Source organism: Neolamprologus multifasciatus, chromosome 20 (assembly GCF_963576455.1).
Source record: "Neolamprologus multifasciatus chromosome 20, fNeoMul1.2, whole genome shotgun sequence".
NCBI classification, from domain to species: domain Eukaryota; kingdom Metazoa; phylum Chordata; class Actinopteri; order Cichliformes; family Cichlidae; genus Neolamprologus; species Neolamprologus multifasciatus.
Window position 1 is genome coordinate 5,323,823 of NC_140458.1, and position 27,924 is coordinate 5,351,746.

General features: G+C 40.1%; 1 protein-coding gene and 1 long non-coding RNA gene across 2 annotated transcripts; one reads left to right on the forward strand and one right to left on the reverse strand.

Annotated features, from left to right (window-relative positions):
* The first annotated feature begins 74 nt into the window (after positions 1-74).
* LOC146494195 (natural resistance-associated macrophage protein 2-like) lies at positions 75-27,903 on the forward strand. The gene is made up of 16 exons (XM_085144603.1): positions 75-437; positions 1,926-2,015; positions 7,080-7,234; positions 7,325-7,447; positions 12,150-12,269; positions 14,276-14,382; positions 14,510-14,580; positions 14,664-14,731; positions 15,824-15,979; positions 16,060-16,218; positions 16,325-16,411; positions 19,537-19,656; positions 19,935-20,084; positions 24,618-24,691; positions 25,773-25,926; positions 27,655-27,903. Exons 1-16 carry the CDS (start codon positions 416-418, stop codon positions 27,760-27,762), a joined length of 1,764 nt encoding a protein of 587 aa, XP_085000729.1. The 5' UTR covers positions 75-415; the 3' UTR covers positions 27,763-27,903.
* LOC146494196 (uncharacterized) lies at positions 11,582-13,907 on the reverse strand. The gene is made up of 2 exons (XR_014871390.1): positions 13,307-13,907; positions 11,582-12,857 (listed from the first exon to the last, which is right to left on the reverse strand). It is a non-coding gene; the product is annotated as an uncharacterized LOC146494196 (long non-coding RNA).
* Positions 27,904-27,924: the final 21 nt, after the last annotated feature.

Consider the following 27,924-nt stretch of genomic DNA (forward strand, 5'->3'; position numbering starts at 1 on the left):
GTGTGAAAATTAATGTTTCATTAAAATATTAACCAGGTCGTTCGCTTTATTTTGAAATCTCCTGCACAAGATCTCATTTCCTGCTGTTCAGCTCAGGTTGGTCGGGCAAACCTGGTCACGTGGTAGAAAGTGGCAACAGGACGGGATCATTTATCAAAGTTTAAGGTTATATGTGTCACTTTGTCCTCAGGGAGATTCCCCTTCCTCCTCCTCCTCCTCCTCTTTACCTGCACGATAAGTCAACACCTTCAGTCGGGGGGAGGATGTCCAACCTGCCGGATATTCCTGCTCCGCGTAAATTCCACTGGATCCAAGAAGGAAGCGAGGACACGTTGAGCGGCTTGGAGTTCAGAAGTTTAGTTCTGGTTTCGTCCGATGAGAAGATTTCAAAGTGTTAAAGACACAAAGAAGAAACATGTTTTCCTTCCTGCGCTCAGGTGAGTTTTCCTTTTGGATTGTTTCCTCGTGCAGCACAGGTGATGATGCCTGGAGATCTACACAGACACACATTACAGGATATTATAGCACAGATTTATTGTGTCACAGAGTTCATATTAACCTTGTCGTGTTTATTGGGTTTATCGTTTCCTGTTGTATAAAGTTACACTATCACAGGAAGTTGTTGTAACGAGCAGGGCAGGAAATTATACCCCCTTAACTGCCCTCATTAAATTTACAGTATTGATGCGAGCTGCAGTTAAATCAGTAAAGTAACCCGTGTGTTATATTATAAAATTCTAAATGACTCTATAATAAAAGTAATTCTCCATCTGTGGAAGTTTAATTGAATTGAAATGTGTGATGAGCGCTGTAACAGAAAATACTGATACTTATAAATGTGTGATTACAGGCTTCTTTTCTGATGTGATTTCAAATAAAATGCTTAATCATTTAAAAAGCATGCTGTTATGAATAGAAACTGTAACTATTGAGCTGAATGAGCAACAAAAACAATGTAACATTATTTTTGGGGGGGCTCCAGCTTTTATTAGAGGTACACGGTGGGTGTCTGCATCTGTTAGCCTGTAAGACTGGAAAGTGTCTGATTGAGAGAAGCTTCATTTTTCAGCATGACAGTGATCCCAAACACACAGTCAGTGCAGTAAAGTCATACCTGCACAGAAAAGTATACAGTGGAAGTCTATCAGTCATGGATTGGCCTCCCCAGAGCCTGGACCCCGACATTATAGAAGCATTATAGGGACATCTGGACAGAAGACAGAAGAAAAAATGAGCCAACATCCAAAGTAGAGCTTCGAAAGTCCTTCAAGAAGCCTGGAGAACTAACCCCGAAGACTGCTCACACCAAATATCGACTTTCAAGCTCATTAGAATTGTACAAACTCAGTTTTTATCTTATGACTGGGGATTTCTTAAAATCACCCCGCAATTCTTCAGCTGAGACACCTGAGTTAGAAAACACAAACACTGCAGTTGTCTTTACTCGCGAGGACAAGTGACAGCTACACGTAAGAGACACTCACGGACTTGTGCTCTGTCGCCGTCTGCGTTCTTTATTTATACAAGAGAAATGAATACATTTGTTCAGTGACATGAGCATGTGCGTATGTGATTGTGTGTGTTTGTGTGTGTGTGTGTGTGTGTGTGTGTGCAAGGTCAGAACTGCTTGTTCAACTTCTTACTATCGCTGTAGAAAGATTCAGATACAAATATCAGAACACGTTTCATAAAGAACAATCAGTTCTAAACAAGGAAAAGGTCATCATGCAGTATTCTATCATCAATAAACTTATATCACTAAAAGCTTATACTGACTACTCAGTACAATTTTCTGAGTGGAGGCCCGGCTACACATTTGTACATAGTTTCTCATAGTTTTCTGTGTGTGAAGGATTTGATTCTGTGTATGTACTCTGATTACATAAATCACTTTAATCCCAGTATAATTACCTGTTCGCTTCCAGGCAGAAACCCCGCTCCTGAGCAGATCCACATTACCTCGCTACCTCCCAGTATTCCCACAGACCAGGAGCCAGAGCAAGCTGAAGGACAAGGTGAGGATGTTTATCCTGTACACAGCGTTTTTTTAAGGACTCATTACATTTTTATGAAATACATGAAACCTTTCAGCCAGACTTGGCGCTACAGGAAGCCATTACAGTGTCGTGACAACAAAACACAAATCTGCTCCGTGTCGGGGGAAGTGAAACATCAGCTCCTCTTTTCCCCTAAAAGCAGAACAAACTGTTGCCTTTTATCGTATTATTAATTCATCTCTGTTCAACCAAGACTCAAACTTTGCTTTCCCTTTCCAGGCATTAACAGCTTGCCTCCAAATAGATTTCTCAACAAATTTGTGTACAAGAGAATTAATTTGAGTCCTCTGATTTTTTTTATTTTGCATCTTTTTTCAATTAAAATATGGACACCATTAAATTACTAGCTTGCAGTATTTCTGTCTCCTTTTGGAGACTCATTTCACAGCTGACCAGGGTTATGGTGATGCATCTTCCAAAGACATGCATCTTAGGTTACCTGATTCTAAATTGGACGTAGGTGTAAATGATGGTTGTCTCTTTGTGCTGTGGAAACCTCTCCTAGATATACCTTCCCTCTTCCGTATGAGATCTGGGATTCTCAAACACTCCTGAATAAGCTTAGGAAAAAGGGATGGATGCCTGTATTAGACCAGTGATTCCCATAGACTGTATATAAAGATGGACATAGCCACTGTGACAGTGGTTAGTGGTTCCTGTTATGAAGCATGGAGCTTAACATGTTTGCCGTCTGTCATATTTTGAAAAAAGGCGTAACAAGCAAGGGCGGGGTGGACCTGACTGTGACTGACAGCCCGACAGGTTTATCCTCCTTCCTGAACACATAAAGTCACCAGTAAAGTATTTACTGAGGCCTGTTTTCCCCACAAGCATGTATACAACTTAAAGGCTTTTTGCACCCTGCTGGACAAAAGAATACATGTTTAAGGCGCCTTCAGATGAGCTTTTTACCCGTTTTTGAACTTTATCTTCGATACTTTGTACACACTCAGCCCCCAGTCCTTCGCGCTGCTCCCAGATGGTGGGAATTATGAGACTGTACCAAATCAACAACCCCGACTGACAGCAGGAAGGAAATATGATCACTTTTTTCCTGTGGCACAGACCGCAACTAAACACCGGCGCAGACGACCGTCCACCTAAAGAAGAGAGGTGGACTTGGGGGATGTCAACAGCCTTAAGCTCAAGTGTGTCACCCGCCTGGAAAAGCTGGTTAAAGTTAGCACGATCCCAGGCTAAACAGACAAACTGCAAACCAAATGTGTGTTCTGAGAGACACCTGGCCTGCTCAGAGTCTCGTGAGGCCATGAAGGCAAGACGTACAGCGGTTGAGTGGGGACACTTGTCAGATGTCAGGCTAGATCTGTCAGCGCAGAGGTGTGCGCACTTTAAAGACGTGAATTAAAACAGTGCTGAATTATGCTAGATATATGCTAGACATAGTAGAGAATAAAGGTCCTTGTTTTAAAAACAAGATTTTTTGTAAGGAAAAAGTTGAAAACTTCTGTTTTCTTTACAATTGGAGAAAATTTGTTACAGTTTATAACTAAAAGTTTGTTTGCAAACTCAAGTGGAGCGTCCACAGTTGAAGTAGACTTAAATCACATATGATGGTCTATGGACCAGTTCTGGCCCTGGGGCAGTTTTTCACCCATGATCTCCATGTTAAAAGAAGAAGAAGGCCGTGAACCGAGGATATATCAGCAGACGTACGTTTTTTATTTGTTTTTGTAAAGGTGTGCCTTGAAATTTTGGCTTGCCCTTTGGTGTGCCCTGGGCAAGAACATTTTGAGAAAATTGCTGGATTGGAAGTCTTTAAAAAGTATAAAACAATAAAGAAGACGTTGCGATGTGATCAAGAGCTCCTGAGCGCTGATTGTTGGTCACCTGCTGATTGAAGGTAAAGAGAGAAAAACCTGAATCTGAGTGTTTCTTCTGCTTGACTCAGAGAAGTTCCTCAGCCGTGAAACGCTGCACTTCTCAAAGGGCATTTCCACTCATAAACATATATTGGTTGTTGCTTATTTTGGGCTGGACAGTATTGCTTAAAATGCCATCAGGATAGATTTCTAAATATCATTCAATATAAATATTTACAATGATAAATGTCAGCATGTTGTTGATTTTTTTCCTGGCAGTTTCCTGCCGAGGATTAGGCTGATGCTGGTCAACTCATGGGGATCGCTAATGTTGCACTCGCTGCTGTTATAGGATGTGAAATAGTCTCAGTCTATGCTGTTATGATGTTTGTCACATTGGAAAAAGCCCCAAAAAAACCTCTCTTGAAGTAATGACAAGTTCTTATGAATTATAAGCTCAAAATTGATCAGCTCTTTGCTGAATATTTGAGTTTTTGTTCTTCTTTTATTTATTTTAAATTAATGATAATGATTTTATAACTTTTCTCTTGGATGTTTGAGCTTCACTGTGCACAAGGATTCAGGCAGAAAACTCAGGATCTTCTGCCGAAAGCTTTTCTGAGCTCAAACAAAATTTTACTTTAAGCTGCAAAGCTGTGAGCAGGATTTATGTCATGGCTGGTCTTGGAAGGCACTCCTGGTCCAACGGGCAACTTGAACTGGGTTAATGTGTTTTAGAAGCATTAAGACACTTTAACTTTACACAATGTTCTTGATATGAAGAAGAACAAGTTCTGAATGTTGTGTTCTAACTTAAAGTGTTCGTGCTCAGCCATAATTGCAGCTCGTCTGCTCAGATAAGACTGATGCCGCTCATGTTCCTGATAGCAGAGACATTGCTGGCTCAGATTAAGAGACTAAAACAGGAGAAACCTGCTGTAAACAAAAGCCTTCACATGACCTGGAGCCCTGAAGGCTTCAAAAAACAGGAGGAGCAGGGAGGAGGCATAACCCATCACGTGTTCTGGCTGAAAAGTGAAAAGGCGGAAAGTCATTTTGCTAGAAAGTTGAAAATAGTTCTACAAAAAAAAGGCAGCAGATTAAGAAGTAAATGTCAGAACGGATTATTTTATCACAAGTTTTATCATTTTTATTGCTTAATTGATGAAAGGATGTTATTAAACAACTAGAAAGCCTAGGATGGATATCCAGCAGACGGTGACGTGTCCAACATCAGTTAAAGTTGGATTTTCAACCAAGACCAGACATTTAGAAAAGACAGTCAGTTAGCCATATTTTTTTAATATTAAAAACTTCTTTACACCATTGCGTTCTCTCTACATGTGAAGCATTGTCTCATGGAGTGTTGCATGATGAGCTTATTTTTTTAAGCCTCTAAACCTACTGTTTCCACCTGCTAAGTCAACACAGCGATGCACTGTAACTCTGACGCCTCTGAGCAAGAGATGCCCGTCCTTAAAGTTTGGAGAAGTGTGGAGGAGAATAATCGGCACTTTCCAAGCAGATTTAGACACACGTAATTTATTCTTTGTCTTTTCGTTGACCTTAAAACCTTTTAACCATAACTTGATGTTGTCTAATAAAATATTCTTCAACAAGTTTTCGCTGTTTAGGATGAGCTGTGTGGAGATCTGCACGCGGACAGTGGAAACGTAGACCTGAGCCTAAACTAAAGACTCTAATGTTGACTTTCCAGCTCGTAAAGTCATGTTTTTAAAGGATTTTAAATAAGTGTTTGCTGAGTGTGAAATTACTGTTTAAAGCAGAGTATTTTTTATTGTATCTTCAGTTATGTGTTTGGGGCCCTGTAATCTCAGCAGACACATGGTTATAGTTAATAGATGTTTGGATGGACGATAGACTTTATCTGTTTAAAGGATAGGATTTACAGAAAACGCAGAGGAAACAGAATAAAAGAAAGGAGACAAAACACACAGTTCATCTGACTGAACGTGACAGCAGTTAAACTTTGGTTTATATGAAAGTTTAAAACAAAACTGCATTCTCAACAAGCTAAAAGATAAACATGGAACTAGGGCTGTTCGATATAACGATATATATCGGATGACGATATAAAAACATCTATCGTTTCATTTTACGCTATCGTTTGTTTCGTGGTGTCGCAAAATAAACTGTTTACGGCAATATTTTTTCATCGTTCTGATGGTATTCATTTGTTAAAGTTCTCTCTTTCTCTTATAACCACACTACAGACGGACAAGTGCCTGTTTTTATGCGTTGTCGTTAGCAACAATGACGGTAACACCTTCGCGTGTCGCTTGTTTATGTTCCACATAAACCTTTCACAATAAAGCTCAAGATCCTGTTGAGACTTTTCAAAATAAACTGAATCACGTGAAAGAGCAGATTATTTACGGATGAGAAGTAAGAAAGAGCCGCCAGGTGCTAAAAAATAAACCTTAGACTCAAACGTTAGAACAGGCTTTTCCCCGCAGCACGCCGTGTAATAAATACAAAGAAAACAACTTATGTCTAAAAATGTATAGTTTCATGCATCGATTAAAGCAGCGGCCCCCAACCCCCGGGCCTTGGACCGGTACCGGTCCGTGAGTCGTTTGGTACCAGGCCGCGAGAGTTGAGGCTCAGGTGTGAAATGTCTGGTTTTCAGGGTTTTTATCGGTTTTCAGGGTTATTTTGTTATCGTTTTTATCGTTAACTCGGTTTTCCTGGGTCTTTTCACATGTGTTATGAATAAATCTTCTTTTTTTCGGTACTGGTACTAGTTTTATTTTGTTGTATTTATCCGTGACACCTTAAAGGCCGGTCCGTGAAAATATTGTCGAGCATAAACCCGTCCGTGGCGCAAAAAAGGTTGAGTTAAAACACTCGACTCCGGGTAAAGGACCCGCAGCTGGAAACACTTCACGCATGTCGAGCTGCCCGAGATTCACAGAATTTACAGAAAATGTTAAATTTTTGTGATTTATATCGTTATCGGGACGATAGAATTCTTATATCGGGATATGAGATTTTGGTCATATCGCACAGCCCTACATGGAACACATTATGTTATTATAGCTTCGCATTTTTATGTATATATCAGTTGTTTTCCTACCCGTCTGCCCGCCTAACATGCTGTTTGTGTGTTGTTGACCTGTGTAAAGTTCACTTTTCTACTTTCTTATGATGCTTTTGTCATTATGTTGGTGTTAAATTTCAGCGGATGACGTGGTTGAAGAGAAAGGGGTGATCCAGACCACATACACTCACAGAGTACACTCCACACCCTCGGTCTTCCTCCAGAATCACAATGATGAGCCTGTTTCCAGCAGTTACCTGGATGAGAAAGTCCCTGTCCCTGAGGAGGACAGCGAGGTAAATCAACCCTGGATTACATATGCAAACCTGTGTTAAATCAAGATTTGATGTTATTAGTGGTGCAACTTTTGTTTCCCCCTGCCACAGAGGTGCATAAGTCTCCGTAAGCTCTGGGCCTTCACCGGCCCGGGGTTTCTGATGAGCATAGCCTACCTGGATCCAGGTAACATCGAGTCTGACCTGCAGTCAGGTGCCAAAGCTGGCTTCAAGGTAACTGAGATCATGTGTTTTGGTTGATTAAGAGTTAGCTTATGTCAGAGAAAGTTAAACTGAGGTCATTTTTATTAGCAATTATGGTAATTATTTGATAATTAACTATTTTTCAACTATACTTCACAAATTATTTTGTACAAGCAGCAGTTTAATGTCCCCAAATATCTAAGTTATAACAACACACGACCAAGAAAGGCACCAAATTCAAAAAACGTTGATTACTTGGGTACTAAAATTAAAAAGAAATGCAGCCTTAGTTAAAAAACAAAGTTAAACATATCTAATATTTACAGTGGGAACCTTTTGTTTTAAAATATCTGCTCATTTTAATTTTTTTGCCAGCAGCAAACTTCAATAAAGTTGAGACAGGGGCTGCTTCACCTCTTCTTCACACTCTGTTAGTGTTATTGAAAGCATGAGTTTCTATCATTTTGAAATAAAAAATATCTTCCTGTTCTTGCTTGAGGTAAAATTTGATTTGCTCAACAGTTTCTGGCCTTGTTTATTGTTTAGTCTTTTACTGTCCTCCAAATGTTTTCAGTGGGTAACAGGTCTGAGTGAGTGCACTGCAAATACAGACTGATGGGTCACATGGTTTGCTTTTTTTTAAACCTGGCTATGTCACCATGGTAACCTATGCTGAACACATCAACTGGTCCAGAGCAGGTTACGTTCGGATTTCGGTTTAAAATTGTCTGGAAGTGCCACATGTTCACTAATTCTTTTCTCTAAATATCTTTTTAATGTTTAATCTGTTGAGAAGTACCTCACAAAGTTAGACCAGCGCCAACATGCATTAGATTAAAAAAGAATCACTGTGTTTGTAGGCTGTTTATCACCAAGCTGATTTAGTCAATGAAATTCACTCCACACTCATCCGATGGTTTTCTCCATCATCGCGCTTTGGGCCAAGTCAAATTTAAAGTTTCTAACTCTGCAGCTGTCGTGTTAGAAATAAACAGCAGCACTGCAGTGAAAGCTTGAGTATTCACAATATTAGTTGCAGATTTATTTGCAGCGCCAGTAGCATGTTTAACCTCTCATATTATTTATACATTTCTATCTCTTCTTCTGGTGTAGGCAGCAATGAAATAGGTAGCACTCAATGACAACATTTTGTGCAGAAGAAGACTTTAATGACGTGCCGTGTTTCCACTTTTCTGTGAGTGTGCACAGTGACACTGTCTTTGTCTTTCCAAGCTAACTCAAAGAATGACTGTCTATGTTGAACTTCCTTTCAAGAGTGTTAGCAAGCTCATTTAGCGCTCAGACTCAGATTATGGAGCATTGCTGCTGGTAAATGTGCAGAACAGACAAAGACTTTACCTAAATCATCATGTGTTGTTTGTTCTTTTGCATTTCAGCAATATTTCTTGAAAGACAAGTCCGACTTTGAAATTCACCAGTCCCATAGCACTGCTGGTCAAAGTTTAACAAAGGTGTCCTTTGCCCTTAAACAGGTGGAAACATTCCTGAACTTGGGAGTCGCATCATTTAAACTGAGTGAATGTTTACTGAGACTGGTGTAAGAGTGACCGGGCCCTAAGCCTTAATCCTGACCGTCAGTCCAGGGGTATGCAAGGCTTTTCAAGGTTTTGAGCCTCAGACAATCACAGCGACAAGGCTGCAGCGCAGTCACAGAAAAGCAGTGCTCAGAAGTCTCGTAGCGGCTCAGTAATGTGAGGATTAATTATCGTTAATTAAGACAAAGTTAATGTGTTTAACACTTTTCAACAACAATAAAATTCACATTGCTTCTCATAAAATAACAAAAAAAAGCTTTGAATAAAACTTGTAAATGCAACATAAGACTGTGTAAAAGAAATTGGTTCAAGAATTAATTGGTTTTAATAAAAGGCAGTGGCAAACAAAAAGTCTTTAGTCTTAGTTTACCAGAACACAGAGTTACTCCTGGTCTATGTGAGTTTGTTCCAGACATGTGGAGCAAAAAGCCTGAAAGCTGCTGCTTCTATGTTTAGTTTTATCTCTGAGGACAGAAAGCAGACCTGTACTAGGAGACCTGAGGGGTCAATACGCAGCAGATCAGACATGTAAAACATGCTGGCTTATAAACCGTTCTATGCTTTATAAACCAGCAGCAGCAGTCTTTTCAAACAAACATTGAACACATGTGCTGAGAAGAAGTGTTAATTGATTTAATTCAGATAAAACGATCAAAATATGTTTGTTTGACAGAAAAAAAAGAAAGAAAAACATAAACAGATTATATTCAGAGTTCTAAAATGAAATAAGAATATAGATGAAGAGTAAAGCATCATCTCCGTCATGGGGGAGGCAGAGGGAGTGCGAGACATAAGAATAAAACTGCATTTCCTTTATCGTTTTTAGGTTTTCCACCAAAGAAAGAAGTATGTCGCAACAGGGGAAGTAGAAGCAGATGGTAAAACAGGGGTACGGGACTCGTGAAAGTTCATGTCAGGTTAATGTGGCCGCAAAACAACAGTCTCTTTTCACAAAAAACGCGCTCACACTGACTGAAAAGCAGAGGCGCTTCATAAAATGCAAAGGTTCCAGTTTTTTATATGTGCAAATATGTTTCTGTCAGAGGGCCACAACTTAAGATAAGATAAAGAAGTCAAGCTGGGCTTAGACGTACTTTATTTATCCCAAAGGTTGATAACAGCAGATAAAACATTGACACAACCAGTAACAACATATAAAAATAGCTCAATAACAGACAGTAGTGCCAAAAAATAGAATTACTTTCAAGTAAAATACAGTTGACTATAATCTAAAATAAATTTATATAAGCTGCATCGCTCCAAAAATTAAGTGGGTCCTTGATCATCGGTGTAACACAAAGTCAGTTACACTTCAGGGCTATTAGTTTGTGCAGTCAGGAACATAAACCACTGAATCAGTTTATGCTTCCTAACTGAAGTTTAACCGACTTGGTGCTGAACTGTGATGATGGAGCGTTTTTTTTGAGCACCGTAAAATGGCTCAATAAAATATAATAAAAGTGTAAAATGGCTCAATAAAATATAAAACACACAATAAAACAAAAATAAAGCGGAAATGCTGAAAATAGGATACTAAAGGTAGGAGAAGGAAAGGTATGAGGTTTAGTTTTACAGATAGAGTTGGGTAAGCATAATAGTTAAAAACAGAGTCTTGGCAATAAATTAATGTCAGTGCTGTCACAAAGCCAAAACAAACGTGGTTTTATGTGTGTCTGTGTGCAGGGCGTGCAGAACTTTTCAGAGCATGTTCACACCTATAGTTCGTTTACTCTGGTCTGAATCAGTCGATGAGTTTGTAAACTTGTTGCTTTTCCTTGTGGTTTAGTTCGTTTTCACACAGAGAAAAATCCAAACGAACTCCAAGTGAACCGAAATGAGTCACGAACAAACCACATAAGAATATTCGGTCTGCTTATCGGCCAGATGTGTCTGGGGCAAGAACAACAAAAGTAAATACAGGAAGCAGGTGCTGTGTTCTGGACTATCGGGGCACACGGAGAATTTATGTTTGTTTCACAGCTAGCTGCTAGCCCGTACAGATCCTTGCACGTAGGGCTGTTCGATATAACGATATATATCGGATGACGATATAAAAAGTCTATCGTTTCATTTTACACTATCGTTTGTTTCGTGGTGTCGCAAAATAAACTGTTTACGGCAATATTTTTTCATTGTTTTGATGGTAGTAATTTCTTAAAGTTCTCTCTTTCTCTTATAACCACACTACGGACGACAAGGGCCTGTTTTTATGCGTTGTCGTTAGCAACAACGACGGTAACACTTTCGCGTGTCCGCTTGTTTATGTTCCACATAAACCTTTCACAATAAAGCTCAAGATCCTGTTGAGACTTTTCAAAATAAACTGAATCACGTGAAAGAGCAGATTATTTACGGATGAGAAGTAAAAAAAGAGCCGCCAGGTGCTAAAAAATAAACCTTAGACTCAAACATTAGAACAGGCTTTTCCCCGCAGCACGCCGTGTAATAAATACAAAGAAAACATTACAACTTATGTCTAAAAATGTATAGTTTCATGCATCGGTTAAAACACTCGACTCTGGGTAAAGGACGCGCAGCTGGAAACACTTCCCGCAAGTCGAGCTGCCCGAGATTCACAGAATTTACAGAAAATGTTACATTTTTGTGATTTATATTGTTATCGGACGATAGAATTCTTATATCGGGATATGAGATTTTGGTCATATCGCACAGCCCTACTTGCACGTCTACTTTGCTGCATCTCTGGATACAAGAGCTTGCAACATACCCATGGTAGTTGGTTCAGATCAAGGTCGCATCGTTCACAGGATACACAAACCGTTCTGAAGTTCGTGTGGAACCGTACCAAGACCCGAGGCGATCTCAGTACGGTTGTTTTGGTGTGCGATTGTTGTGTTCACATCTGCACAAACAAACCAGTTTGATTTAAACTGATGAAACACGGCAGCTGTGAAAACAGCCTTAGACAAAAGATCCACTCATTCAAACAACCTCAAACTACACGAACTCGAGCAACAACTCGCTGGGTTTCAAGCTGATCGAAGGGCAAATAACAGACAGAACGACATACAGAGATTTCATTATTTACTGGTGGTGTCTTAAACCACTTCCTGGCTTCAGTTTCTTTTCAGATCTTAGGGCAGCTTCACAATCATGTTACCTATCAGCTCATGGGCTCTGATTAACTGTTCGGCTCTCTGCCCTCGTCCTTTCAGCTGCTCTGGGTGCTGCTGGGTGCCACCATCGTCGGCCTGCTGCTGCAGAGGCTGGCGGCTCGGCTGGGCGTGGTCACCGGGATGCACCTGGCTGAAGTCTGCAACCGCCAGTACCACACTGTGAGATACGTTTGCCGTTATTGTTCTATTTTCCGTTGTTGTTGTCGTTGCTTCTGCGCTCTCTGTTCTCATCACCGTTCTAAAACACGAGCAGGATGAAGTCTGACTGAGAGGCTGTGAGCAGAAGCAGTCTTAGTTTACTGAAACTGCCTCCTTGCATTACAGGCACTGCTGTTACAGTAGCTGTAATCCTTGGATTATGCGTCTCAAAACATTAAATCAAACCAGCGTGAGCCGGTGACACTTACAAAACAGTGACAGCATGAATTATTCATGTGGATATATTTTTAAATCCAGCTTATAAGAAATATTTGCATCTGTAAAACATGAAGAGAGAAAATAACTGTTACAAATGTGCCTCTGTTTGCTCTCTTTCTGTCCTCTCAGGCTACGCTGCCCACTGTTGGAAACATTGTTTAAGCTTCAGTAGGGAAACGTATGCAGAGCTGCATGAATGAATTGACTTCTTATCTTTGAATCTGTTAACTTTTCTGAGTTTATGTAACCGGTGTGATCCTGCGTTGTGTCTGATCAAAAAAGGTAAAAGAAAGAAAGGCCTCCAAGTAAATAATTTGCCCACTCCAGCTCCTCTCCCACAGGGGAATTGTAGAAAAGGGCTGGCATTTATTTTTACATTAAACATAAAGTATGGATTTACACGTAACATATTTGACATAAGATAAAACAAAAACAACAACATGAAATCCGACATACCTGATAAAAAAGGTAAAAGAAAGAAAGACCTCCAAGTAAATAATTTGCCCGCTCCAGCTCCTACGACCAAATACAAACAGTGGGGAAGAGGGTTAGCTCAACCCACCACAACTTCCAAGCTAGCAAGAAGTATATATCCATGCTAGCATTTATGGCACCTAAAACCCATTTATGATACATACATACTACACACTTGTAACATCTAACAAAAAACAGGCTTAATAATGACAATAATTGAACTAAAATCGCAATCAGAAATATCAGGGTGGCTAAATATGAATTATATGTGTGTTTTACAGTGTTGGGAAAGAAATTATACCAACCTCTCCCACAGGGGAATTGTAGAAAAGGGGAGAGGCAAAAGGGGTACACTGTATTTATAGGGTTGCACCAAAGAAGAAGAAGAAAAGAATGAGGAGGGGCTCTAACTGATAATGAACATAACTACAGGCTTGGAGGTCCTAAAAGTCAGGTATAAAAGGAACAGTTTGGGGGTTTAGGACACATTTTGTGTAATTATAACAATGTGATTTATGACCCTGTTACATTTACAGGACTAGCGACACAGTTGAAAATGCAAATGCTTTGACTGCCGGCTTGGTTTATTAATTGATTTATCGAATAATCAAAAGCTGATAAGAAGTCCCGGAAAATTAATTTGTGCCTATAAGTCAAAGGTATATTAAGGCTGTGTCCTCAAGCAGGAATGCATGAACACCTTCTGTCATCGTAAATTCACTTTATATGTTCTTGAAAAGGTTTAAGGCGCAACCTGTCCCACATGGGACGGGAGAAGAGCGGACCGAGAAGGCTTCTGTCCTACATCAAAGTCCTTGAATTGTGGTGTGACTGTGTATGATTGTTGCACCTCCACGTCGACATGCCTTAAACCAATAATTCTCATTGTGCATTCTCAGTTCCTCACACCTCGCTCACATTTTTGCAGAGAAGAGCTCAGACATAAAAGTAGGCCTTCATTTATCCGCGTGAGCAGCGTGACGGCAATGACCAACTGAAGCAGCAGAGGGCGAAATGTCCTGACTTTTATTGTCAGGAGATTGCTGGATACTAATTCAATAAAAGTCCAGTAAATACGGCACCATTCATGCTGTTTAGTGCTTTACAGGTGACGGACAAGCTGATAAGACAGCTGAATTCCCAAACACTGTAAGAAGCAGTAGTTGTGCCACAGAGTAAAAATCTCCAACAATAAAAGGTTTCCTCACATGCCCGATGTGTCGCCAACTGAATTCTACGTCAGCTCAGACCTTTGTAAACACTGACTCTGATAGGTGCCTCGTATCATCCTGTGGGTGATGGTGGAGCTGGCGATCATCGGCTCAGACATGCAGGAGGTCATCGGCTGCGCCATCGCGTTCAACCTCCTCTCCTCTGGCAGGTGGTGTAAACAGACTAAGCATCAGTTTAACGGCCACTGGGACTCAGTCGCAGTGTGATGATTGCCGTAAAATGAGTCGATTACTTCCTTGGCGATGATCTTTTCCGTTGTTTGTGTTTATCCACAGGATCCCCTTATGGGGGGGTGTCCTCATCACCATCACTGACACGTTTGTCTTCCTCTTCTTGGACAAGTACGGTAGGTTGGATTAATCACTTTCAAACTGTACGTTGGCATGTCAGCAATAAACGAAGCACGCCGCTTATTTTCTTTCTCTGCAGGTCTGAGAAAGCTGGAAGCCTTTTTTGGTTTCCTCATTACAATCATGGGGATCACATTTGGATATGAGGTATAAACACTTACACACGATTATCTGGAAATGAGTTTGGGGGGGGGGGGGGGGGGGGTCTCTCAATCAGCAGGTCAAAAGTAAGCAAAATATTTTTAATACTACCTGGAAGTCCCTGGATCCGAAATGATGTCTGAATCTCAACCGGATATTTTTTTTAAGAATATCAAGACAATAGACCTCATTCAATAATATGTGTTCAGAAATGTTCTTGCCCCTGTGCAATCACACTCGTGACTTTAAATCTACCCTCACTTCTGATTACAAGCTCTGGGTAGTGACTGAGAGAATGAGATGGTACAAATGGTGGAAATGAGCTTTCTCCAAAGGGTGGTGGAGGCTGAGAGTAGAGCCACTGCTGCCAACATCGAAAGGAGCCAGCTGAGGTCTTCCACACGTCCTTCCAGTAGGAGGTAGGAGGGAAAGGCTCAGGACACGTGAGAGCAATTATGTCTCTCAGCTGGCTGGGAATGCCTCACTGATCCCCTGGATGAGCTGGAGGAGGTCCAGGCTTCTCTACCAAGTGGCAGAAGAGGAATTGATGGATGGACTTTCAGCTTCCATCGATTATTAAAACAAGAAAATAGAGATATTTATCAAACTGATCATGATTATGATTTTTTTGGCATAATCAGTAGTCATAGTGGGAAATATTGTTTTGGTCAAATGTCACAACATCCCTGACACCTCGACAAGATGACAGGCTCCAGGAAATACAAGAGAAAGGCAGTAATCCCGTAGACAAGACAGAGGAACGGAAAGACAGGGAAACACTGGGAATACTAGGAAAGGAAGAATGTGGGAAACTCAACAAAAGAGGAACCAAAGTTGTATAAATAAAAAAAAAAAAAAAACTGGGACCACAACACATGAGCTTCAGGTTGTTAAGACTTCACTGAAAACCACAAATGTCGCATTGAAATCTTTTGATCACCGTGTTAAGATTTTTCCTCTAAACATCACATGAATGTTTGTACCAAGCTTGACATCTGCCACCCAACACTCGCTCTGAACTCTGGTGTCTTCAGGTTCGTCCTAATTTACATCTTCTAAATGTTTTGCTTTTGAAATCACTCTTTGCTTCCTTTTCAGTATGTAACAGTGGGTCCAGACCAAGGCCAGCTGCTGAAGGGGATGTTTGTGCCGCACTGCGAGGGCTGCGGACCCGTCCAGCTGACTCAGGCCGTCGGCATCGTGGGCGCCGTCATCATGCCTCACAACATTTACCTCCACTCTGCTCTCGTCAAGGTCAGACAGTAATGAAATCCCTGCTTAATCAGCTGTGTGAAACTTGCATCATCAGTGAGTTTCTAAATCTTCTCTCTCAGTCTCGAGAAGTGGATCGGTCCAACAAAAAAGAGGTAAAAGAGGCCAACAAATACTTCTTCATCGAGTCGACCGTCGCGCTGTTTGTCTCTTTCCTCATCAATGTGTTTGTGGTGGCCGTCTTTGCCGAGGCTTTCTATCAGCGCACAAATGAAGAGGTGGTAAGTATCTCTGCAGCTGCTTTATGATCTAATAAAAGTTCAGAGTCGAGATGGAAATTCAGCAGTCTGTTTTGCTTTCCTCCCTCCCCCCGTTTTCTTTTTTCAGTTCAATGTCTGTAATCAAACAGGCAGTCCACATTTAGACCTGTTCCCTCTGAATAATGAAACTTTCAAGGTGGACATCTACAAAGGGGTAAGCTTTTATGCTTTTTAGTGAAAAACATGATAAGAAAAGTCTGTGACCATTTAAATGTATAACAAAACAAATATGTTTACAGATAAACATCTGCTATTAAAAACATACCCCTGTAGGACAGTTCAAATATTCGTAGAGTTGAAGTTCTGGCGTCAGACGAGTTTGAAATGCTGTTAGATGACCTGAAGAAAACTGATGTAATGTCTATAGCAGGAGATCACAGACAGAACTGATAATGCACAGTTGTGCATTATCAGTTCTGTCTGTGAACACAGTTGTGTGCACAGTTGTGCATATATGTCTGTTTTTTTGGATGGGAAATTGCTCAGCTTACTACCGTTAGAGGGGCACACAGCTGGCGAAATAATGTTTGAGAAGATTTAAGCTCTCTTTGAGGAAAATGGTCTGGATATGAAGCGTGTCTGTATACTTGTGACGGATGGGGCTCCATCCATGGCAGGAAAAATGAGTGGTCAGCGAAATATTTATTTTAATTTGAAAGGGAATTATCAAAATGTTTTTTTGTTGTTGTTATTATTATTATTATTATTTCAAATGTGCAAAAATAGTTTAGTTATAGCTCCCTTTTTTTTAAATGGACCTTTTGGTGTGCATTTGTGATGTCACCAGATTTACAGGAAGTAATAAGACTCAAACTACAGTGGTCCCTCGTTTATAGCGGTAGTTACGTTCTAAAAATAACCGCGAAGTGGCTAACCTGATTTTTTTTTTTTACAATTATTATAGATGTTTTAAGGCTGTAAAGCCCCTCACTACACACTTTATACACTTTTCTCCGACAGGCTCGAACATTTCCACACTTTTCTCTGGTTTAAACACTCTAAAAGTTCAAACCTTCGTAGAAAAATAAGTCCAGTATTATAGAATGAAACAAGTCACCCGCGGTTGCCTTTGATGGTGCAAAACATTTCATCGAAATTTTTGTTTGTTGGAGAAAACTTACAAACATACAGTACCTCACTTCAGAGTCACATTGGTAGCGATCGAAGATTTAGGTAAATTTGACAAGGTGAGCGCGTTCTGTACTGTACAGGAGACACGGCACAAGATTGAATGACATTAAGAATCAGAAATAATTTATTAATCCAGAAGGAAATGGTCTACAGCAGGGGTGGGCAACTCCAGGCCTCGAGGGCCGGTGTCCCTGCAGGTTTTAGATGTGTCCTTGAACCAACACAGCTGATTTAAATGGCTAAATTAGCTCCTCAACATGTCTTGAAGTTCTCCGGAGGCCTGGTAACGAACTAATCATGTGATTCAGGTGTGTTGATCCAAGGTGAGATCTAAAACCTGCAGGACACCGGCCCTCGAGGCCTGGAATTGCTCACCCCTGGTCTACAGCCAATCAGAATACAGAACACAATGTGCTGTTTTTAAAAAAAAAAAGCATGCAAAATTGCACAAAAAAGATCTGCAAAACAGCGAGACCACGAAAGGTGAACCACGTTATAGCGAAGGACCACTGTATACCAAAACTTGACCTAATTTAAAGATTTTTAAGGTCATCTCCATGTGCATCTCTGAAATGCTATTTTTCATGCTTCTTCAAACTCCCGCTGAGATCAGTGATGAACAACAGTTAAAAAAGAAGTCTGTGCAAAGATGTGAATTGATGCAAATTCAGACCAGGCGACACATTTAGAGGCAAACACGTGTCTGCAAGCTTTGATCCACACAAAATGAGAACTTTGTTTTTTCCTTCAGAGCTGGCATCAATTAAAAAAGCTGCTGGGAACGCACTTTACGATTTTGGCCCATATTGACATGATGGTGTTACACAGTTGATGCAAATCGTCCGTTTAACCGCATCTATTCGATTGACATCTGCCATCCGAATGTTGCAGCAGAAATAAAGAACACTTTTCTCTTATTGCCCAGTTTTGCTGAGCCTCTGTGTATTGGAGCCTGTTGCCTGCTCTTAGCAGACAGGATTGGCACTGGTGTGGTCTTTTGCATTCAGAGATGCTCTTCTGCATGCTTTGGTTGTAACTTCAGGTGCTTTAGCAAGGATTTTCCCCCCGAGAACAGCTGCTTCCTAGATATTTTTCTCTTTTTCAGGCTACTTTCTGTAAACACTAGAGATGGTTGTTAATTATTTATATCACAACATGTTTAGCAGCAAGTTGTCTTTACCGTTCCTGAATGTATTGGTCTGCTAACATTTAATTAACTCGTTAGAGCTTTGCCTTAATAAGCAGTTGAACTGTATCTAATGAAGTGACCGTATGTAGTGGAATTACAAGAAAAGGAGTGAACGAACTTAAGGGAAAATATTTGTGGCTTTTTTCTGAAACTGTGTGGACACGTTTGGTCTGAGCATACTTATACTTGCATATGCATGTGTGATTTCACCACAGAGCTTTAAATTGCACAAAGAGCTTTCATCAGCTTCTGTGTCAAATTGACTCAGAGCGCTTGCTGGGGATCATCACTGATCTCCAGCTACGGCCCAGAAAACAAATAGAAAAGCTCGGGGTCGTTTCTTATTTTTAAATTTAAAGGCTCACTCATGCATGTGTTGCTACAACAGATTATCTATCCAACCAATCACTCGTTTTATTTGCTGATTATCCAGCTAAGGTCGGTCCATCACATTCTATTGCCATATATTATGTCGTTTTCCACACTGTGAAATGAAATATTGCTGTAATAAATCAAAGACACCCATCAGTACAGCTCATTGGGCTACACTGTAGGGAATAAAGGATTCCTACGCTGTAATTAAAAGCAGAAGTTATCCGTGAATTCACAGAAATTGTTGTTGTTTTTTCACAATTTAAAAAAAAGTGGTGTGTTTGACGCCCCTGCTTGCGAACAGAACTCGAGGTGTTTGTAGCCTTCGTGTAGTTTATTCAGTAAAACTTAAAAGCACACAAACAGGTCAAATTTGCAGCACATAATGACAGGATTGTGTTTTATATAATATTTCTGAGATCATCTGGATTCAAGCCCTGCAGGAAACGGTGACAATGACATTAACATGCATTTATTCTTAACGCCCTCTCTGGTTTTAGTGGCAGCAAAGTGGGCCTGCGCTGGTTTTGCAGAGCGTGTTTTCTGTTTTTTATCCACTGTCATCTGTGTTTGCGTGTCTGTAACAGGGAGTGGTGCTCGGCTGTTTCTTTGGCCCAGCTGCTCTCTACATATGGGCCGTGGGGATCCTTGCAGCTGGTCAGAGCTCCACCATGACTGGAACATACTCCGGCCAGTTTGTCATGGAGGTCAGTGAGAAAGGAAGAACCAGATGTGAACAAAAACCACATGCAAAGCTCAAACAGTGGAAATGTCAGCGCTAACTCTTTCCCTTTAACGCAGATATGTCCTCCCATTCTTTCTTTACTTGAGCCCTTTATTTGGCCTGTTCACAAGCTCCTGCGTGTAATTTACTTATTTACTTATAATCGCGTACAGCTGCAGTCGGTTTGCTTCACTAAATCTTTTGTAAACAAGCCCCGTTTTCTTGTAAATGTCACCGACTGATTTGTTCTCCTTCCCTCAGGGCTTCTTAAACTTGCGCTGGTCACGTTTCGCTCGGGTGTTGCTGACCCGCACGCTTGCCATCACGCCCACCCTGCTCGTGGCCATCTTCCAGGACGTGCAGCACCTGACGGGCATGAATGACTTCCTGAACGTGCTGCAGAGCATGCAGGTCAGACAGAGGTTAAAAGCAGTTCAGCTTCATTCAACCATCCGCCAACAGCACCACTTTTCTTTTAGGCTTATTTATCTTTGTAGTGCTGTTCTTATTAAGTGCATTAAGGTCATTAACATAACTTAAATGCACAAGCAAGGGACTGGTTTTCGGGTTTTGGATCAAGTTCTAGGTTGGTAAAATCAAAACAGGCTGTACTCTTATCGTTAAATGATAAGATAAGACTGCCTAAGCGGCAATAAGAATGCCTCGTTGGAAAAAAGAAACAGCGTTGACCCAGTTGCTTCAGATGTAATCCTGCAGTATGAAAGAATTTATTGTCTGTACTGAATAAAATGCTGCCAGACGGGTCCAGTTGCTTCTGAAATATTGAATACACAGCACGAATGAGTTGCAAAGAGTTGCTTTTTTACTTAATTTGTATGTAATTAATGTTCCTGCATACTTAATATGCACTGATTCACAGTCCCCAAGGAAAGCAGGCAAACCTTAGGTCCAGGCGTCATGTGGATATTACTTTGATACATAATAACTACTTTATTTTCTTTAAAGGAACCCGTTCTGTTCTATTTCAGCTCTGTATAATTATCCCCAGAGGCTACTACAGTAGCTTTAAGCAGCTTAAGCCTCTCTCCCTTTAAGCTGACTTCCTTCTGATTGGCTGCACCACACAAACAAAAGGTTTGAGCGGTAGATGGACGAGTTTCTGTATTCCTGAGATGACCATGTTTGGGATATTTGCTCCCAGATACGTCATACTGATCCAAGACAAAAAACCTGTCTGAAACAGTTTATGCCTCTGTGGAGAATCTTTGTAGAGCCTAGGATGTAACTTATGTAAGGGCCCAGTGTCATTGCCCACATGTATGCTTCTCTAGTGTGGTGCATACGTGTTAATCACAGTGCCTGTCCCGAACGTTCAAATGCAGTGCCAGCAGAAAAAAATAAAAAGCGGAGGTTTTTTTTTTTCCTCGTGGGTTTCTGCTCTTTTTTGTGGTCACTCTTTTTTCAGGGGCAAACATATTTCAAATTCAAATTTTATTTGTCACATACACAGTCATACACAGTACGATATGCAGTGAAATGCTCACACAACTGCTCGTGACCTAAAGAAAAAAAGAAAAGGCTATGAATAAGATAGGAAATAAATATGAAAATTAAAAAGGGTAAATTTAACTAGGAAGGAATAAAATAAAATAAAATATAAAAATTTAAGTTAAAAATGAGATAACTGTACAACACAAATTAGAATGAAGGGTAAATTTAACTGGGAAAGAATAAGATAAAATATATAAAGTTGAAAATAAAATAACTGTACAACAAAATACACAATACACAGTATAGAAATATATAAGAATGTATGAAGAAATATAAATATATATATACACAATAACAGCAGCTGTACAAGTATTAAATGGAAATGAAGAATATAATGTCCAGTGTTGTGCAATCCACATTTGTAAGTGTCTTATGCAGTGTGCAGTATTTGTCCCTCTAGTGTTTGCACTTCTTTCTACAAAGAAGTGTACAGTTTCATCAATCTTCCTCTGGGAATTTTCTGGCATTTGTGAGTCCTTATATATTATATTGATGCTATGATTATTATTCCTTATACTGAGGCGGTCATCGTTATTCTCTCACTGATAAATTCAAAAACAGCAGTGAAAACGTTGCAGGTGTTAATCGCCATTATAAGTCAGGTTTACTCATCGTGGTTTGTGCTGCTCAGTGTGTGACAACAGTTAAATATAAATAATGATCATTAATCTTTATTGCTTAAAAACAGCAATATATCATCTGGACGTTTTCAGTGGGAGAAACATTTTATCACTCCCACTGAAATTGCTCCATCCAGATGGATCGGCTTTCTGGGATTTCCTTACCTGGATGAGTGAGCGTGCATTAGGGGAGATGCATGCTCAGATGAGCTAAGCAAGACAAAAATTACAGGGGACAAATGCAGCTGTACCACTGTCTGCATAGTGGGATTGGTCATGTGTAGAACTACATCTTAAAACTGATAAATGAACATAAAAGAGCTAAAAGGCATTAAGCCTCTTCAATTGAAATCACTGTGCATCACTGCAGATTCATTTATACATGAGGTTTGTTGAAGGTGTTGACTGCAGCAGCTACAAACACTGCAGCTATGCATCATTATAGTCTATCATTATAACAGCAGGTGTCCTGCAAACAGGTGTAAAGAAGCATTTTCACTCTTTCCATAACTAGGAAGGGAAAATGTTTGCTTGTGCGTACATCGTACGACATTGTGTATAAATACCTTCATCATGTCTCGTTTGATCTGTAATAACATGTCTACTAATTGCTTTGCGGGGACGTTTTCATAACGCGAGGAACAAAAACCTGAAGACTTCCTCAGGGTTTTTTCTCAGGGTGAGGTGTTAGCTAAAAACCAGAGTTACAGAGTGGTGTTGTGGATTATAAAGGCAGTGGGTATGGAGGTTTTTATGGAAAAACACGAGCTGCATTCTGGGAAATGTAGGATCAATCCTTTTTGGGGGAGTTTCATTTACTCCTCCGTTTCCCTCAACTTTACAAGCACCTTGAATCAAAGGAACACCACATCCCTTTGAAATAATAAGTTTGGACACTTATTCCTTAGAGACATCAACACTGAACACATCAAAACCGTGCCATAGTTATTGATATGGAAATATTTGTTGGCTGTCAAACAAACTCTCTCAGCTGCGTTTTGGTCAGATGGCTGCAGAGGTCAGCTCACTCCATCACTCTATTTCTTGGTCAAGCAGCTCTTACGGTGCTGCTGGAAAAACAAATTATGGCCCCACTGAGCATGAACCACATGGGATGGCGCGTCGCTGTGGGATGTTGTGGTAGCCATGCTGTTCGAGTGTTGCCTTGAATTCTCAATAAATCACCAACCGTGTCTCAAGCTTCACAGTGGGAACCACACATGCAGATAACATCCGTTCACCTTGACTGTGCCTCACAAAGACACAGAGCTCACATCTGGATTCATCCAGATGTCCAATATTTGTTCCTCCAAGTTTTTTTCTTCTTCTTGGTCTTCTGAAGTCTTGGTTTCTTTGCAGTATTTCTATCATAAAGGAATCATCAGTGCTCTGATGTGAGCTGTAGTCTGAATTATTGATTTCCAGTGCTCAAACTTCCAAACTTAACAAGAGAAAATAGATTTTTTTTAAGCATTGCTTAAAAAACGGTTTATTTGTTTTTAACCAAAAACATTTACAACCTCATGAAGCTGTTTAAGAATGTAATGATACTGTGTAAAGTTAAATAAATCCAGTTGAGCCATTTAAGACCACTAAAATCTTCAGTTTTTCTCTACATTGCACAAAATAATGAAAAACCTTTTAAATAAGTAGGGTTTAAATTTTTTTTAACAGTAATACTTAGTGTATGTAGTATTTGACATTCAGTATGATTAATACAGCTTTAGTTAGTTATTTGTTGTTAACTAACAAATAGTTGATAACTAGTAATATCTCCAGAATTTATGTAAACCTTTCACCACCAGGGGGCAGCAGTTTAGCAGGAAATGTTTTTAAGATGCCTCATTCCTCTTTGAAGTCACTCATATAAAGCCAGCTATAAAGGACACCTCCACCTCATTGTTCCTCCTGTGCATGCGAAGCGTTGTAGGAGAGTCACTCCCGTGTAAACCACACCTGCTTAAAACCACAAGTTCCTTTCCTAAAGCTAACATAACTGTCTCCTTGGAAGCGGCCTCACTGTGTGGAGTTTACTTGCTTTCTCCAGGTATTACTGCGTCCTCGCACAGTCCAAAGACATGAACGCGGTTGAGTTAATTGATATAATTCTAAATTTAGTTGTATATCTCTGTCAGCCTCTGCAGCAGAAATAAATAAATAAGAAGATCTTCATAAAATCTCAAAATACACAATTATTTAAAAAGTACATCAAGATTACATTCATTTGCAGCACCATCTTGTGATACAGACTGGTATTACATCAAAGACCAGCTCTAATTCATCTTCAGTAGATATCACTTCAACACAATACATTTGAGATGTGTTTGTTTTTTCACATGCTCCGGTGTTTGGTGTATGGTAATGTGTAGTGTAAAGCCTAAAATAACCAGGCCAAAGCCAACCAAGTAAATAACACGGTGCTATGTGAATGGACAGAGTGCAAAGACTGAGACTTAAATGCTGCCAGTTTCATTGATTAGCTCTGCCAACAAGGAGCCTGCCAGACAACACAGAGGGACAAACAAAAGAAAACATCTGCCAATGAACTCCAACGCTTTCAAGTGCCCACAAAAACAGGAAAGCAGCTAAATAAGTATCAGAATAGATTTGAACTTCCTCATTTCATTACCTGAGTTTCTACCTAAACTTTACTACAAGTACAAGCAGACACGGAGGTAGCTAAAAAGAAAAAAAAATACAAAATCACTCCAGATGTGCCAAACGACTTCCCTCTGCACCTCCCAGTGGACGAAGAGGTTAACAGTTGGTGTGATCATTTAGTGTAACACATCATCTTCTTCTTTTCTCCCAGCTGCCATTCGCCCTCATTCCCATCCTCACGTTTACCAGTTTGCCATCTCTCATGAACGAGTTTGCCAATGGACTGTAAGTAAATCAAATCAAACCTGCTTGTTTTTATTAGAACCCTGTTCTTTAAACAAAGCAAAATACAAATCATTTATTGCTGATATTAAAAATTCAAAGTGATGACACTGAAAAATTGTGGGTTTTTTTGTTTGTTTTTTAAAATAAAAGCTTCTTTTGAATTTGATACCAGCAACACCCTTAAATGGGAGCAACAAAAGACTGGAAAAAATGAGTAAAAAAACCCGTGATGCATCATCTGAGAGCAAATGCAGTTAATTAGTAACACAAGTATAAAATTACACAGAGAGTACCCCAGAGAGGAGGACTTTAGGAGCAAAAATGAGAAGGGGTTCAACACTGTGAGAGATTACAAGGGCAATTTGTTTAATAATTTGGAAATAATTTTCTTCAACATCAAATTGAAAAGAAATAGAGGAATTCATCATCTCAGAAAAATCTCTGTATATAAGGGAAAAGTTTAAAAGAGCTGCGATGCTGCAGTTAAAATCTCTGCATGGGCTCAGGAACACTTGGGAAACCCTCAGTGGTGCATCCACAAATATGAAGTTAAATATCCACCATGCAGGCAAAAAGACAGATCTAAACGCCATCAAGAAACGCCTGTGTCAAAGTTGGTATCTGTGCATGGAAAATTTGCATATCTTTAAAAGCACCATTAGTGCTTAATGATGTGCGTGGGTTTTGGAGCAACATAAGCTGCCCTGCAGACTTTAGCAAGTCTTTGCCAAACCATGTTCTGCACAGTTCCAGACATGCCAAGCACGAGGACATAACAAATATGACAAAGGAAGTGCTGAGCAGCTGAAATTTTATACCATAAAATATTTTGCTTTCAAATATAAAGCAGAAAGTCTCCTTAGTTTCCAAACTGAGATGAAACAAGAGTAAAACCTTACCATTGTCCCGACTTTTTTTTTCCTCCCCCCAACTGGGGCATCGGTTTTTCAAAAATCCATAACATCTATTATTTTCATCAGCTCATATGTTGTTTATGTGCCTTTTTAGTGTTAACACATCATCTGAACTTTTATTGGAGCGGGCCTGCCTTTAAACTTCACCCGTTCTTATCTTTCTGCAGGGTATTTAAGATAGGAGGCGGAGTGGTGATCTTGATCGTGTGCGCCATCAACATGTACTTCGTCGTAGTCTACGTGAGCATGCTGGGCAGCGTGTGGCTGTACGTGCTGTCGGCTTTCCTGTCCATAGCATACCTGGTGTTTGTGGGATACTTGGTAGGTAACAGCAGGTTGTATGGGAGCTGTTCTTGGCAGGGTTTAACTTTGTTTTACTGAGTGAACATTAACTTCTTGGGCATTTAATAGTCAAAGTCAAATTCTCTGAAGATTTCACAAATCTTCAGAGAATTATCTCTGAGCTCCCAACTTAGCCTAAAATTATTAAAAAGGAATTCCAGCTTCAGGGTGATTTTGGAGCAACTCTGAACAAAAAAGGGGCCAAAACTTTTACGTCAGTGAGGAGGTGTGGCTGTGGGTTTAATGGACCTTTTACTTTTTACATGCCAGAGCCCATCGATGACACGCATATAAAGGCACAATGCAATTTCTGCAGTTAAGCATTGTTATTACACTGGCATGTTTAAATTGGTTAACTAATCAGCCAATCAAAATGTTGATCATGAGCGAGATACATGAGAATTGCTCTTTGGGTCCATCTTTCACTTTTTTCCATCAGCAACTGTACAAAATATATTCAATTCAATTCAATTCAATTTTATTTATATAGCGCCAAATCACAACAAAAGTCGCCTCAAGGCGCTTCATAGATACAGAGAAAAACCCAACAATCATATGACCCCCTATGAGCAAGCACTTTGGCGACAGTGGGAAGGAAAAACTCCCTTTTAACAGGAAAAGAAACACTCAAAGGCAGCTACGATAACCTTTAATTAGTATTGTCCTCTTGTATAAATGAACACTATAAATCAATCACCACATCTTAACCCTGTAACACTGTGTCGTATTTTTAATTTTTGTGTCAATAAATTGCACAAAAATGCCAAATATTGTCACATTTGTTATGGGACCTCTTGCATACACGGCGGGGATAGCAGCACAGAACAGAGCAAGATCAGTGACAACAGATTTGAGGTTGTTTAAGTCAGGAAAGTCAAATCGAAGAATTGGAGTGGAGGTGTGTTGTAAAGTGATGTGCAGATACAGGCCAGAGCTACAGCATGACCAGGTGGATGCAAGGATTTCAGCTGACGAGATTTGGAGTTTGGGGCGGAAATGCCACAAATTTACCGCTCTAGCCTCATGGGCATCAGTGTTCGCTGTTTTTTAACACAAAAAATGATTTTAAGATGTCAGTTTGCTAAATAATATCTACTATATCATCCTAAGCTTTTTAGACCATTAAAAAGTGATTGTCTGACTAAGTTGTCGGTGTATATCGCTCTTGTATGTTTGGGTAATTTTGCTCCTTTTGCAATCCATTCTCTAATTTAAAGTTATGCAGCTACTTTGAGAAGTATTCAGGTCCCTTCACTTTATTAACACTTCTTTTGTTTCAAGTTTTAAAGCCTATAATAAACAAAATTAAAATATTTTATTTTTTTAAATGTTAGAAAGTCTCCGCTCCACTGAGCAGTACATAAACAGCACTGATTAGCCAGAAGCAGCTGCAGCTTTAAATCTTTTTGCGAGAGTGTCTGCAGGATTTGGACACCTGGATTTGGGCAGTTTTCTTTCCAGCAGATCCTCTTGAACTTTTCAAGGCTGGATGGGAAAGCATCTCTGGACTGCCGTCTTCATCTCCGCAGATGTTCTGTGAGGTTTAAATCTGGTCTTTGGCTAGTCCACTCAAGGACAGTCTTAGACATGTCCTGAAGGCTCTCCGGCGGGTCTGAATGCTTTCTCAAGTGATGCATAACTTGAACAAATTCATTCTGTAAACCTTTTTTTTTTTGGCCTGTGTGTGTGTGTGTTTATGTGCTGCAGGTGTGGTTATGTCTGATCGCTCTGGGGGTGTCCTGGCTCGATCCGAGCACCAGGAGAGGGAACGACACGACCATCCTGATCCAGCGGCAGCCCGAGTTTGACTCATGACATTCGCGTCAAAGGTGCATCTGTGGACAACCTGACTGACTGTGTTTAGCTTCAGATGAAGTCTTATTTAGTCCCAAGTTATTTATACGAGACGTTTGTTGACTTTCAGATGAACTTTGACGTTTGTTGGTGCTGTACAGATTTTTTTTTTTTAGTAATGAA

Bases quoted from the DNA above. Each gene is read 5' to 3' on its own strand.
- LOC146494195 (XM_085144603.1), top strand. From the start codon at position 416: ATGTTTTCCTTCCTGCGCTCAG. The intron at 14,383-14,509 runs GTGGTGTAAACA...GTTTATCCACAG, and splicing joins AACCTCCTCTCCTCTGGCAG to GATCCCCTTATGGGGGGGTG. The intron at 19,657-19,934 runs GTCAGTGAGAAA...TCCTTCCCTCAG, and splicing joins CCGGCCAGTTTGTCATGGAG to GGCTTCTTAAACTTGCGCTG.